The sequence below is a fragment of the Monodon monoceros genome, unplaced genomic scaffold (assembly GCF_005190385.1).
Source record: "Monodon monoceros isolate NGI ecotype Baffin Bay Population unplaced genomic scaffold, NGI_Narwhal_1 Super_Scaffold_2, whole genome shotgun sequence".
Taxonomy (NCBI): domain Eukaryota; kingdom Metazoa; phylum Chordata; class Mammalia; order Artiodactyla; family Monodontidae; genus Monodon; species Monodon monoceros.
In genome coordinates, this window is record NW_021703776.1 from 83,254,893 (window position 1) to 83,269,433 (window position 14,541).

The window sequence follows — 14,541 nt, forward strand, 5'->3', positions numbered from 1 at the left end:
ATAATCTTTTATATTCCCATAATACCAGGTACATAGAAGGTATTCAATAATATTGATATGGAGTACTTAAGCGGGGGGCACTGGTATCTGTAGAAGAGATTTAAGTGTCTTGGGCCAAATATACATCTTAAAAGAACCATCTAAGAATAGCATGCAAATTAAACAGCTGAAACAAATTATTCATTTTGATGGGGCTTCAAGTTGTAACTCATATAATGGGATAATGGGACAGTAGCAGGGCATGAGATGCCCATGCACATCCCTTCCTATCAAATTTTGCAACAAAATACAGGAGAAATCTGGTGAAAGTTTCTTACCTGCCAGATAGAGGGAATGGGAATTCTTGTTCTCAGGTACTTTGTCTGACCTCTCACATGGCTGCATGCCCAGAAATGTGATGATGTTGTTGACAGCTTCTGTGTTGAGAAGATTGATGCAACCGTATGAGAAAAGGTCAGCGTAGGGATCTGCCTCTGCACTAGTTGGTGCTGGGAGTTGGGGGTGCACAGGGTTGGTGGTGGTGTGTGGAGGGAGGCTACTGGACTGGAAATGGGTTGACTCTGTTAGATGATGAAGACAGCGTTCTGGCCTTTTAAAGTGAAATAGTTTACGGAGTTTTTAAAGAAAAGGGAGTCCTTTTGGAATAACAAATATGCCTATTAGGTGTTAGACTGCTATCAGGCAATATACTGATAGCAAAATTGTTCTCACCTTCAAGAGTTTTGGTAGAACTGAGGGCAAAGGTCTCCTCTTTCTCAAAGGTGTCGCCTACCTCTTCCCAGGCAGCAGCAAAGTTAGGCTTCATTACCTTCTGAATGTGGTCAGACACAGTCACTTCAAGATCTTCTAGCTAGTGGGTTAACAAACAGGCGTCAGAAAATGAGTCCTCTCAGTTCAGTACAAAGGTAGAAGAGGTTAGTTCATTTGGTTTTATCATCCTGTGTTATAGCCTTTGCAGGAGCCTAGGAAAAACTCTACTGCCAAGCTAGTTTGAAGTTCTGTAGTCTGGATAAGTCTAACAAGGTAGGCCCTAGCAAAGGAAAGCAAGAAAACAGGTCATCTGGCAAGAGCCATATTCAGATCAACGTCTGTAGCCCTGGTGTAGGTACAAAGCAGTCACATTGCCACACGTAACTGCAGAGTTCAAGCCGTACAGGGCCTTCTGAACTTCGCATTCACGAACAGGTAGATATTTCTAAAACTTTTCCCTGCAGTCTGTGAAGGCTTTTCAGTCCATGATGTGGCTACATTATAAGCAAACTAAAAGCTGCTGAACAACAACAAAAAACCCCTACCCCCAATACGTTAAATAAAACTGATCTCAATGAAAATCATATAATTATTTTCATCTCTTAGTTATCCCTATTATAAAAACATTAAAAAGGGTGAGTTTTGCTTTAATCAGTACTGAAGTGGTAAATCCCAATTCTCTTTGGCATGATGCACTCCCACGACAGGAGGATTAGCCCAGGTCCTCCTCAGCTGTAATGTGTTTGAGAAGAATACAATCCCGTAAGTTCATGTCAGATGAAAATGTTCTCTCCAGACAGAAGTCACTCAGTGGTGCAAGGGGTCAAAGTGAGTCTCTCTGCAGGGGAGACTCACCACGTACTCATCGTCATACCCCTCCTCAGCTGGAACCCCCGTGTCAGGGTCGCAGTCCCGGACAGTGAATTTCATGGTGCAGCTGAAGGTACCTGCAGCTGGAGGAGACAGAGCAGGCGAGCCTGCATCAATGGGCAGCGCAAGCGCACGGTTTCCATCAGTAACTTAGGAAGCACCATCTGCCCTTGGCTCTGTGTTCTGAATTAGCAAGTGACACGTATGTAGGCTGTTTTCTAGGGTCATAGTTCTCGAAAGAAGCCGGTGCGCTGGACTTAACAATCTGTTCCCTGCTGCGAGCCAGAACAGTACGGAAAAGACAACATGGACCAAACTCTGTTTTTATGTTCATATAAGGAAAGCAGGGGGTATAGCTCAGTGGTAGAGCATCTGACTACAGATCAGGAAAGCAGCAGGGGAGACACTTTTTAAGGGGCTTTTTGTCATGCCTGTCAACACGTTAAGAACCACTACTTTAGGAGCTGACAAACAAAGCATAAAATATGGATGGTAAAACACACAGATCATTAAATTAATACTAAGTATATCACAGTCTCGATACCTTTACAGATATTATATCTGTAGACTGTGGACCAAAAGTGGGTTCAGAGATCACCAGAATGAACTTGCTTTATGTCAACTTTCAACCTTTAGTGAGTAGGTCAGTAATGAAGTTCTAATATTGGTGAAGTCAGTGTTGTACAATGGGAAAGCAAGTGGGTAATTATATGTTTTGAGATAATCAGTGGAAGAAATGAAGGAAAATGAAGTCTTCATGAAGAAGATAGGATTTTCTGAACTGTCTGAAGGAGAGGATTTATTAACCATGGATGAAGAAAAGGCACATTAAGGGTCTAGTCCATGGTCTGGAAAAGGCTTGTAGGTTTAAAAAATTTCATATGTGTGTGTATATATATATATATATATATATATATGAAACTGTAGAGTTAGAAAGTTACTTGGGGAATAGGCAAGGACGGGAAAGAATAGACTCAGATGTAAAGACCATATATGACAGGTCGGGTAGTGAGACTTTCATTTGTTCAGTCTTAACTTTAAACTCCCTCCATCCAAAAATGTAGAAAATGTCAATACATTTATAATGTAAAGGTATAAATGAATATGCCAGATCCTTAGATAAAAAGACGACTAAGACATGACCTTTTCCCCACAGCTGACTGTCTAGGAGTTGAATAACAGTGTGTGTGAGAGATCTACCTATATATACCTGTGACATTACAATTTAGTACCATAGGTTCTTTAATGTAAGTTTTAATAGAGTGCTATGTGGGAGTGCAGGATTAACAGCCTTGGAAAATCATAAAAAATTTGAAAGGATGTACAGTTTAATTGGATCTCAAAAGATGCAAAAGAGCTTTGGCAAGCAGAGGAAGGTGCACGAGCTAAAGGAGCGAGGCTAGAAAGGCAGCGGTGTAATTGGAAGCAGTAAGAGAGAGGGCGATGCATAGGGGCTGAGAAGAGAATGTGTTCAGGAACAAATCTGAAATACCTTATATTTCAAAGGAAGGAGACTAGATATTTTCCAGCAGGCTCTAGTAGCTGAGGCAGTCAAGAGATTGAAATGTTAGAGGTAATTAAAGCCACTGGTAGGAATCCTATGAATAGGCCTGAATTCAGAGAGCAAATGAATTCACTCTAGCATACCGGAAACAGATGACGGGAATGGACTGCCCCATATAGGAAAGAGTGTGCCGATCGAAACTACAGAATGTATTTCAGTGCAATAGGGGGTTGGTGAAAGAAGGATCTTGTTTAAATTAAGGTAGGATTTTCTGCAGGAGGAAGGGGGAAGAAGAAGAAAGAAAGAAGTGGAAATTAACACAAACCTAGAATGCGTCAGTTGAGGTATTTAAAAAAGAAAAAATTAAAGGAGAGAATGGGATTACGGTATGAACAAAGGTCATGATCAAATAAAAATGGAGAGGCAGGATACATGTTGAGTAATAGAAGATTATATGAACCCCAGGTTGGTTCATGGAGGTAACTGGCAAATGAGGAAGAGGAATAAGGAGAGACAGTCAGGAATAATGGTAGATCACAGACTGGGCTAACTGGTTGAATTTTATGTATAAGTAAAGACAGAAGACACTTTATATATAAGTAAGTGATAAGGAAAAATGGATTAAGGAAGCAAATAGGAATGATATTAATAGAGATAATGTTTCTGAAACTTTTGTGGCAAATTTTCGAATAAATGGTTTGGTTAATACAGTAAGAGGTTACACGGAATCTAAGGTGAACTCCATTAAAAGCCACTGGTAGCAGTCGCTCAGTGTTGTGAGAGAGGATGACTAACACCGGGTGAGGAGAAGGGGGTGGGAGAGAGCCTTCCCATGGCAAGAGAACAATACTGAGTCCACTGCCGTAACAAAGATGAGAGCTTCATGAATGAAGCGCGGCAGATAACCAAGGGAATAAGAGAGGAATGCCCTGGAGGTCTACATTAAGACTGTCCCCAGAAATCAGGCTTGTCTGAGAACTGACTGAAAATGGGAGATAACTACTGAGGAAACTTGTAGGAAAAAGAAACACCAAAACACAGAATTAGAGAAAAGATGGATGCTGGAAGCTAAGAAAGGAGCGAGCCGTGTGAATTAGGCCAGGGCGCAGAACATGCAGTGTGGCAAATGGCAGAGTGGGAGATTTGGTGGGAGCTGTCAGGCCTCAACCACTAGAGGGAAGACTATGACTAAATAAGTGGGGTTATGAGGAGATTCCAGAAAGCTTTGCTGGAATAATAGTTACAGAAAATGATGTGGTCAGTGGGGTGAAAGATAAGAGGGTAGGAGGGATGGGCCTGAAACACAGGCTACCTGCAGCAATCCCCACAGGTCTGGACCAAACTGAGAAGGAAGGGATGCGTAGAGTGTGCAGGGAATCAAGGCAGATGAAAGAAAGCAAGTTGAGCAGTGAGTGCCAAAAATGAGGAGAACGTGCCTACCAGGAAAATGCTACACATGTGGCAGAAGGGGTGCTGAAGATAAGGTTTTTCTCTAGGACAAATGTGGGGAAAAAGGAAGAAAGGTACAGAAAAGCAAGATTAAAGTTGCCCTCAGACAGAAAGGAGACGCTAAGGAATGACAGACATCAACTGGAAGGATAAGTCAGCATTCCTGGGCCAAAAGTCATGCTGGAATAAAGAAAGAAAAGAGAGACTGGAGGCAGAGAAATTGAAATATTGTATAGTGGAGAGCATAGAAGGCCGAGCAGGTGTGTAATAAAGACCTCAAATGGGGAATCCTGTCAGAGCTCAAAATGGTCTAACTGGACACATTTTGGATGTAAAGACCGTATAGCAACGAGAAGTGCACAGAAAGTGCGAGGAGCAAGGACCTGAGTAGGAGGCAGGAGTAGATTAGCTCCTGAAGCACCGATTTGGAGGGAAACTGTTAAAGGACTTGGGTGACAGGAAAGTTTATAAGGAAGCTGCTTACAATGAATGCGGATAAAAACCCATTGCTGCCAACTTTAGAGAGAGTAGGTTTGACTTAATAGAGGGCGTGAATAGGTAGTTTGGCCAGAAGATAGATTATTGTTGGAGAATGGGTGAAGATTCTGAGGGAAATATACCTCAAGAGAAGTACTTTGCCTCCATTCCTTCTGTAGACAAGATGGTAAATGAAAGGGTGATGGATAGCTAAGATATCGTAGATTATTGCAGTGCGCCATTAAAATTGGTTGCTCTTAGAAGTTACCCTACCATGGCTAATAGTGACAGACATTTCCTAGGGAGATTTGTATGCAAATATCATGGAGAGAGGGGAGAAGACGGAGGCTAGAAGCATAAAAACAGAAGATGGAGGGTTTAAGTTGGGGTGCCGAATATAAGGTGTGAGTAGGGAAGGGCATTAAACAGGGCCAAAAGGAGGAACACTGGAAAAGGGCAGAGCTGCGTATTAAGTAGAGAGACGGGAGCTAAGCTAGATTACAGCCAAAGAGGAGAGAGGACGTGGAGCGGAAGTGGCTAATAAGAGCTGGTGTTAATGAGGGAGTGCCTCACTAACGGAATCTGGGAATCTTTTCTCAAATGATATTTGAAGCAACAAGTATGACCAATGGAGTGACATATTAAAGAGTCTAAATGGGATGGATCCAAGCCGTGGCCAGTGGCAAGAATCCTATGAAGGTCTGTACTGAACTGAGAATGCAAATGTATTCAGAACAGTGTACAGAAAACAAGATGAAAGAAGAGACTTCTCAATCCGTGAGAAATGATATAAATATGGTAGCTGAAAAAACAAGTGACTGTAGGTAATATAGGTGTTTCTCTAGGGTCAATCAAGGAAAAGAGTGGAAGAGCTGCAGAAGAGATGGGGTCATTTGAAGATTGGCAGGTACTGACAGGAGGGATATGGTACCATATTTGTACCAAAGATCATGATTAAATAAGAAAGAAGAGAGAGACTGGAAACTACATAAGGGAAGAACTATATGAAGAGTAGTTGAGAACAGGTGGAGTGGCATGGGCAGATAAGATGAGGAACACACAGTTTTCCAGAATGAGAACTCTTGTAAGATCTTATAATGGGTCTATCTGGTTAAATGATGGGTCTTAACGCCAGACTTTGAAAAGCAGTATATACGATGGGAAGACAGGGCCCGAAAAGTAATGGGAAGTTTTGGTGGGAAGTTTTAGCTAGGAGGATTGGAAGGAGATGGACTAAGATGAACTCTGATATAGAGACAGGCCAGCAACCTTAAAGACACCAGGATAAATCTCTGAGCCCTGGTCTATAGCATGGATGACTAATACTGAGAGCTGAGTGGCTAGCGATCATGCCCAACTCAAAAGTAAAACTTCATTTGTTATTTTCATGTACAGATGGTAGATGAAATTATGCTATATGTATAATTAAGACGTGGGAGGGCAGACCACCAAAGGGAGATACAAATGAATATCTTGCAAGTGCCACATTAAAGTTATCCTTAGAATTTACTCTGTCGTGTCAAGATTTTCTGAAAGTGGAGAGACAGCTCCTGGGGAGAGAACCTGGCTAGGGAGTGCTGTTTGGGAGGAGACTGAATCCACTTGAATGAAACAGAGATGGTAGCTAAAAAAAGAAGAGAAGCTGAAGATAAGGCAGCATATTTCTTTAGGGCAAGACAGGTAGCAAGGGAAAAGGAATGGGAGAACAACATTACAGGTGCCCCCAGATTAAAAGAATGCCATTTGAAGAATGACAGGTATTGACTGGAGGGAGAGGATCCCATACTTGGGCCAAAAGACACAGAAGGAGGGGTGGGGGTTTACAAGCTAAGAGGAGCACTGTATAGACTAGAGAACGATTCTGAGTAGGTGGGTGGTAATAAGAAAAACCACAGGACCGTAACGACTCCCAGAATGGGGAAGCCTATAGTGTGAGAATGGGCCTGAGTGGTATGTTGGGTATAAGCCAGACTGCAGTGACTAGTCTATATAATGGGAGAGAAATAGAGGCCTGAAAAGGAGTGATAGGAGTAGACTTGCTCTTGATGCCTTCGTGGGAAATTTTTAATTAAAGGGCTTGGTTGGGGGAAAGTTTAGAGCAGTGCTTCTTAAGATGTGTTCTATCAGCTCTGTCTAGGAATATGTCATTCTTCGCCCTACTAGACGTACTGAATCAGAAATTTGGGGTGGGGCTCAGCAGTTTGTATTTTAACAAACTGCAGTTTGAGAGCCACTGCTTTAGACAAAGGCAGATTAAGAGTAATCCCGATTAAAAAAATCTTTGCTAGCAGCTAAATCTAATTAGCTGAAAATTAGAGAAGCAACTGAGGAGACTTGCAAGAAAGGATAGTAGACAAGGAGAGAATGGCGACTAAAAAAGGGAAAAGGGCCATGTGAATTAGACTCGGGTGAGGAACTTGCAGGAGAGTAACATGGCCAATGGGTAAGGGCATTAAGGAGTGCTAGAGTGAGAAAGCCTGGCACATGGGAGAGTAGGAACTTTAACAGAGTGATTTTATGTTTATCTAGATTGCAGCCACTCAAAAAGAGAGAGGAAGGAGGGAATGTGGCTAAATAAGAATTGAGGGGGAACCGTTCAGGAAGCTTTGTGGAAGAGAGAGGCTGCATGGGCTGGAACTATATAATCCAGTCTAGAGCCTGAACAGTGACTGCTGAATATGAGGTGTCCGTTTATCTAGAAGAGATTACTGAATCTATGGGAATGATCGTACATACACAGTCTCTGAATGAAAGAGGGATGCTGAATACAAGGTACAGTTTTTAATAAGGCAAAATAAAGAAAAAGGAGTAAAACAGCAAAGTTAAAATTGCTGCCAGCCAGATGAGAAGGTATCACTTAATATTGACATAGAAATTGTCACTGATACCACCTGGAGGCATAGGCACCATAGCTGGGCCAAAGAATACGATGGAAAGGAAGAAGACAGGTTAGAAGCTATCTAAGGGAAAGGCTTATCTAAAGAGTAGAAAATTGGGGCTTCCCTAGTGGCGCAGTGGTTGGGAGTCCACCTGCCGATGCAGGGGACATGGGTTCGTGCCCCGGTCCGGGAGGATCCCACGTGCCGCGGAGTGGCTGGGCCCGTGAGCCATGGCTGCTGGGCCTGCGCGTCCAGAGCCTGTGCTCCGCAACGGAAGAGGCCACAACAGTGAGAGGCCCGCGTACCGCAAAAAAAAAAAAAAAAGAGTAGAAAATTGGTTTTGAGTGAGGCACAGAGTGGGGATCAGGAGAGGAGGAAACCTCAAAAAGAATATGCATTCATCACTATGAAAGGTTAAGATATATGGGGGAGTCCTCCAAAGGGAAATTGGAAAGAATGTCCCATAAGAGGGACATTAAAGATATACTCAGAAGTTAAGGAAATATATTAGAATTTGCAGTAAGTGAGAGAAGCACCTGAGGAGACTTGTATGAAAAAATAGCAAAGAAGGAAAGAGCAAAAGATGGAGATTGGAAACTAAATAAGCAGAAAGTGTGTGTGAATTGGGCTAGCGTGCAGAACATGCAGTGTAGAAAAATCAATATGGGAGGACACTGAAGAGGTCTAAATGGGAACATTAGGAAACGGGAATTGGAATTTTGTCAGAGTTGTGTATGAATGAGAGAAAGTGAGGTTAAAATGTAGCAAAGTAAGAATTGGAGTATAAAGTTTTGCTGTCCAGGATGCTTTTTTGGAAAAATACTAGAAGCAATGGGTGTGGTCAATAGAGTGAAAGGTCAGAAACAGGCCAAGTGGGATGCACATAAAAGGCAGGCCAGTGGCAGGAATCCTATGAAGTTTATGCTAAACCGAGAATACAAACAAATGCAGTAAAGAGTGTAGGACACAAAGGGAAGACAGCAGGGCTTGAGCAGTGAGTGTCCAACATGAGGGGAGTATCTAGCCCAAAGGGACAGCTGAATCTGTAAGAATGATGTGAATGTACGTGGAAGCTGAAAGGAGGGACACAGAAGACAAGGCAGCATGTTTCTCTAGGGCAAAATAAGGATCAGGGGAAAGCAATGGAAGAGCAAAGTGAAGCTTCCCACAGATGTGAAGGGATGATTTAAGAATGGTATCTATTGACTGGTGGTAGTTATGGTACGATATTTAGACCAAGATTGTGATGGAATGAAAAGGAAAAGAAAGTTTGTTAATTGAATAAAGGACTATTGTATGAACTATAGAAGACTTAAGAGTAATGGAATAGCAGCAATACAGATCAGGTGTGTAATAAAGAGACTCAGAATGGAGATTTCCTTAAATGTTCAAATTGGATGGGAAGGCCCAACGGTAATGAGTGGTGTATCTAACAGAGTTTCAAGGACCTGGATAAAAATGGGAATTATAGAGTAGACTAGCTCTTAATGCTGTGGGTAAAATTTTTTAATTAAAAGCTTGGTTAGGGGCTTCCCTGGTGCTGCAGTGGTTGAGAGTCCGCCTGCGGGTTCGTGCCCCGGTCTGGGAAGATCCCACATGCCGCGGAGCGGCTGGGCCCGTGAGCCATGGCCGCTGAGCCTGTGCGTCCGGAGCCTGTGCTCCGCAACGGGAGAGGCCACATGACCAGCTAGGGAGCATGGGCCAGTGGTTTGCCTATAGAGAAGACTATCTGTATTTCTTGAGGAGTAGTTGGGAATCGCTAGGGAGGTAAACCTCACTAGAAAACTACTGTACCCTTTGCTATGACACAGGATAGTAGCTGAAATGGATAGTTAAGATATGGTAGAGCACAACAGAATAAGAAAGAAGAGGGGGTTTTAATCTAAATAATGGGAGCATTGCATGCATTAGAGTAGGGTTCTCAGTAGTCAGAGTAGCAAAAAGGCAAATAAGATGTGAATTGAAGAGACTTGGAATGGAGAAATCTGTCAGATCTCAGAAGGGGTCTAACTGGTTAAAAATGTTTGGTGTTAGTTAAAGATGACAATGAGTGGTATATAACTAGAGAGAAGTAAAGGCCTGCATGTAAATGAATGTTTAGAAATGTTAGAAAGTAGACTAGCACTCAAAGTCTTGGTGGGAAAAAAAATTTTTTTAAGAATGAACATATATATATATATATCCCTCAAAGACAGTATTACATATTATTTATGGATATATGAATATTTATGAAAAGTATAAAATATATATGAGGATAAATATTTAAGTAGTGATTTTCTCTTAGAAGGAAGGGAAAGAGGTAAATGATTCTAAAGTGGTACAAAGGAAGTCTCAATTATATGTGTACTGTTCCATTTCTTTAAAAAAATCTCAATCAAATATAGCATAAAGTTAAGATATAAAGAAGTGGGGTAGTAGGTATATGAATTTTGGGGGAACAGAACATTTTAATTAAAGGGCTTGGTTGATAAGAATGGCTAGAGGGGGAAGTTAGAATGAACCTTGATGAAAAGTCATCGATAGCAACCTGAAAGATGCTGGTTTGACCAACTAGAGAGTGCAGGTGGGTCGTTTATCTGGTGAGAGGATGAAGTGTACTTGGTAAGAAGTGAGTGGAAGTGCGCCTCAAGAGAAGACTAATGTGTCCCTCACTATGATGACAGATGGAAGCCAAAAATATTATAGATGTTCATGTATATGACAGAGCAAATAATCAAAGGAACTCAGGAAGAGCTTGTTGAGGTATGATGTTAAAGTGCTCAGAAATTAAAGTATCATATTAGGACTGGCTGTGAGAGAAACTGCTGAGATGTATTTTTAAAAAGAGAGAGAGAAAAAAATTGAGGCTGAAATCTAAGTAAGGAGAGGGAGTCTAGGATATAGGCTGTGGTGCAGAACATGCAGTTTAGCAAAATGTTAAACAAGGAAGGGCATTTAACAGGTCCAGGATGAGGAGCACAGAGAGATCAGAATTAAAAGTTCAGTGAAGGATTGTACGGTAAGCCAGATATCAACCAGCCAAGGAAAGAGGTGAGAATGCCGCCAAATAAGAACTGGAGTATGATGTGTTGCTGCCCAGAAAGCTTTGTTGGAAAAGATTTGAAGCAATCAGTGTAGTCAATAGAATGAGAGGTTAGAGAGCAATTAAATGTGATTGGACTTAAAATGGGCCAGAGCAGAAATCCTGGGAAAATCCAGACTCAATGGAGGGTGGAAACAGATTTCAGTACAGAATGCAGGAAATAAGGAAGATGGATGAAGGTTGAATTGTGAGTGCTGAACATTAAAAGTGTACATATCCAGAAAAGATGATTAGATTCACTGGAATGATATAGCTGAAAGAAGGAGGAATGTTGGAGGAAATGTAGGGAGTTTGCAGCAAAAGGAGAAAGGGGAAAAGGAGAAAACGGATAGAAGAGCAATGTTCAAGTTCCTTGTAGATGGAAAGACATTATTTGAATAGTCATACAGATGGAAGAAATGGCTTTTGCTCCATACTAAGGCCAAAGGTCATGACAGAATAAAAAGAAAATAGGAGAGGATGGCAAGTAAGTAAAGGGGCATTGTGTGAATTAGAGAGTAGTTCTGAGTAGCTGGAATGGCAACAAGACAGATCAGGTGTGAATGAAAGAAACAGAACCGCCAGGTCCCCGAACTGCATATATAGAATGAAAGAGGATCCGGGCCCTGAAAAAGAACAGGACTTGGGTAGGCTGGCTCTTGAAGTCTTCGTGGGAAATTTATGGCTGAAGTGATTGCTTGTTAAGAAAGGTTAGAAAGAGATGGATTAACATAAACCTTGACAAGAAGGCCTTGGTGGAAACCTTAAAGATATCACCATTGATTGACCTTTTAGAAGGTGTGGACTGGATACTTTTCAGTATGTAGAGCAAATGAATGCTTTTGGTTGAGGAGTGGTTGCGGATCATGATAAGGCAATCTCAAGGGAATAATACTGCATTTATTGATATATTATAGAATCTGTGGGTGAAAGATAAGGGAATGTTTAAGATCTGGTAAGGCAAATAGTCAAAAGGAGTCATGGAAGACCTGCCTGTAAGTGTGATGTTAGTTTGCTGAGAAGTTAAGGAGTCACGTTAGGACCGGCTGAAAGTGAAAGAAGTAACTGCAAAGACTCGTATAAAAAAAAAAGAGGAAAGAGGAAAGGAGAGAAGATGCTGGTTAGAGAAGGGATGTATGAATTAGGCTGGGTTTGTAATATGCAAGGTGCAAAATGGCAAATATTACTGAGACCAGAATGAGGAATGCAGGTATCACCAGCTATCTACTCACATTACCAAAATACTTGTTAACATGAAAAGTTTTTACCTACATATCACCACGTGCTTGGGAAACTTGGTACAGTGAGTTAGCATTCTTGTGCTAGCAAAAACTTTGAGTTTGTACAGTCTATTTGGGATAGTATATGTTTGCTGCAGACATAGTTCTTTTATCTATAGGTTTACTTCCTATGCTCAAGGTTTTTAAATGTGTTGTGCATTATTCCTATCATCTTCCCTATAATATGTGTGGAACAACTCCAGCAATTCGCCAATTGGTAAGTAAATGTTTCCCAAGAGTTTCTTATTTATACAATGCATTTTGAAAATGTATATGCATTTGTTATTTCTCTTGAGAACCTTTCATTATTCCATGCATTGTAAAAGGAGAATGCAATTACAGTCTTATATCATAGTATGGGATCATTTTGTACTACAGACATGTACACTAGTGAATGAATTTTATGTTAAATAATTATGTAGTTGTTCTTTAAAATGGTTTATATTATAAGAAATACTTAAAAGTTTTTATAATAGCATTTTTGTGATGGTTGAGAAGATACGTTGGATTTTTTTAAAAGGAAAATGGTTATGGGCCTTTTCAAATTTAAGATATTGCAATATAACCATTTACTAAGAAAAACTGCGATTCAGCATATTTTAAAGAAAGGATAATGAAAATTGCTTATTGTACTTATAAAGCAGTTGAGCCAGGAAGAGAACTGTGTGGTGAGGCATTTCTTAAAGGAAGAAAAGGGGGAGATAAAGTGATAACTGAAAATGAGACATAAGAGGGACCGTATGTGGGAAAGTACGTTTGTATAAAGAAGTGTAGTCGGCAGAAAGGTCAGAGATAAAATCAGTGAAGTGGACCTAAAACAACACAAATTGCAGTGATCCTACCAAGGAATAAATGGAAAACCAAAGCAATTCAGCAAAATATGTAAAAAGAAGAAATATGGAAATGGATTGAGCAATGAATGTAGAACAAAAAGAGGAACCAAAGAGTGAGGTATTAGTGAGCGTATGAGAATGGTACATACTCAGTATATGGATGTTTAATAAAAGGTAGAATAGGGAAAAAAGAAGAAGAAAATGGGTGGAAAAGCAAAATTTAACTTTAGATGGGAAAGATCATGTGAGGAATGACATACTGAAAAACAAGGTTTGGCACTATAATTGTATCTAATGGAACAAGGAAGAATATAGGTGATAGAAACCAAGTAAAAAGAGCACTGTATGGATAAGAAAACATTTCAGAGTAACTAGATAAAATATAGGGTAAAACAGTTTCACAATAAGGAGATCTTTATTGAGGGCAGAAATGGACACAGGATTAAAGACAGGCGAAAAGTACCGAAGAAAGTGAAGGCAGATGGAAACAAGTCAGAGGGCGACTACATGCAGTAGAGTGGAGTATTAGAAAAAGGCCAAGTGGAGAACGAAGTTAAGACAATATGGATAAAGAAGAATTCAGCTGACGGGGGCAAAGGGTGTCATGGAATGGAACTGAAAACTGCACATCTAGAAAGGATTTATAACTTCGTAAGATGGTACTGGATGAATCACGGAACAGGGACGGGTTAACTAGGGGGTTAAAATATGGCGGAGGAGAGAAAGAGGAACAAAACAGATACGCAAAACTAGAGTTACACATACGACTAAAGGATTCCATGAGAAGAAACAAAAATGAGATGAAAATGACCTTATTCAGTAGTAATGGAAATAGAGGAAGAACAAAGGAGAGGAAAACTGCGTAGATTACAGAAAGACAATGACAAAACTAGAGTCTAGTAAAACCAACACATGATGGGGATAATAGCAAAGAGTGGGTAAAATAAGGTGGTAGAACAGAGAATCCTACCAAACTTGTTATAGTATATAAACTTAAAACATACAAAGTATTTATGAAAGTGGAGAAAATGTTAAATGGGAATGAGAGTGGAGTAGAGGAATGAAGGATGAGAGGAAAAGGTTAGAGCATGTCCTGCAAAATATTAAATATAGAAAAGAATGAGGGCTGCAATGAGTAGATTTCCAGGGTTCTGTTCTAACACAGTGAACACTAAGCACTTTGAAAACAAGTGAAATTAAACAATGGAATGAATGTGGAATGGTTTAGGAAGTTTAAGTAAAAAGAATTAAAGTCACATTCAACAATGATTCTTGACTAATAGGGAAGACAGACCTAAGAAAATGAAAAGTATAACTATGTCACGTAGGCTGGAGTTCGGGGCGTGTCAGATGGAAGGGATTGTGTCGGTCCCAAGAAGGGATGGCTGGATCAGTGTCAGAGTGGGGGCAGGGCTAGGATCCTTGAGGAACAAGGGTC

At 40.7% G+C, this 14,541-nt stretch overlaps 1 protein-coding gene across 2 annotated transcripts in view; it reads right to left on the bottom strand.

The window, feature by feature from the left end:
• The window catches only part of COPG2 (coatomer protein complex subunit gamma 2), a 114,032-nt gene that overhangs the window by 768 nt on the left and 98,723 nt on the right, over positions 1-14,541 (bottom strand). For both annotated transcript variants that reach the window (XM_029233277.1, XM_029233276.1), the window contains exons 21-23: positions 1,606-1,703; positions 712-850; positions 318-416 (exon numbers count right to left, since the gene is read on the bottom strand). In XM_029233277.1, coding sequence (XP_029089110.1) covers positions 318-416; positions 712-850; positions 1,606-1,703 — 336 coding nt within the window. The remainder of the gene's footprint in view (positions 1-317; positions 417-711; positions 851-1,605; positions 1,704-14,541) is intronic.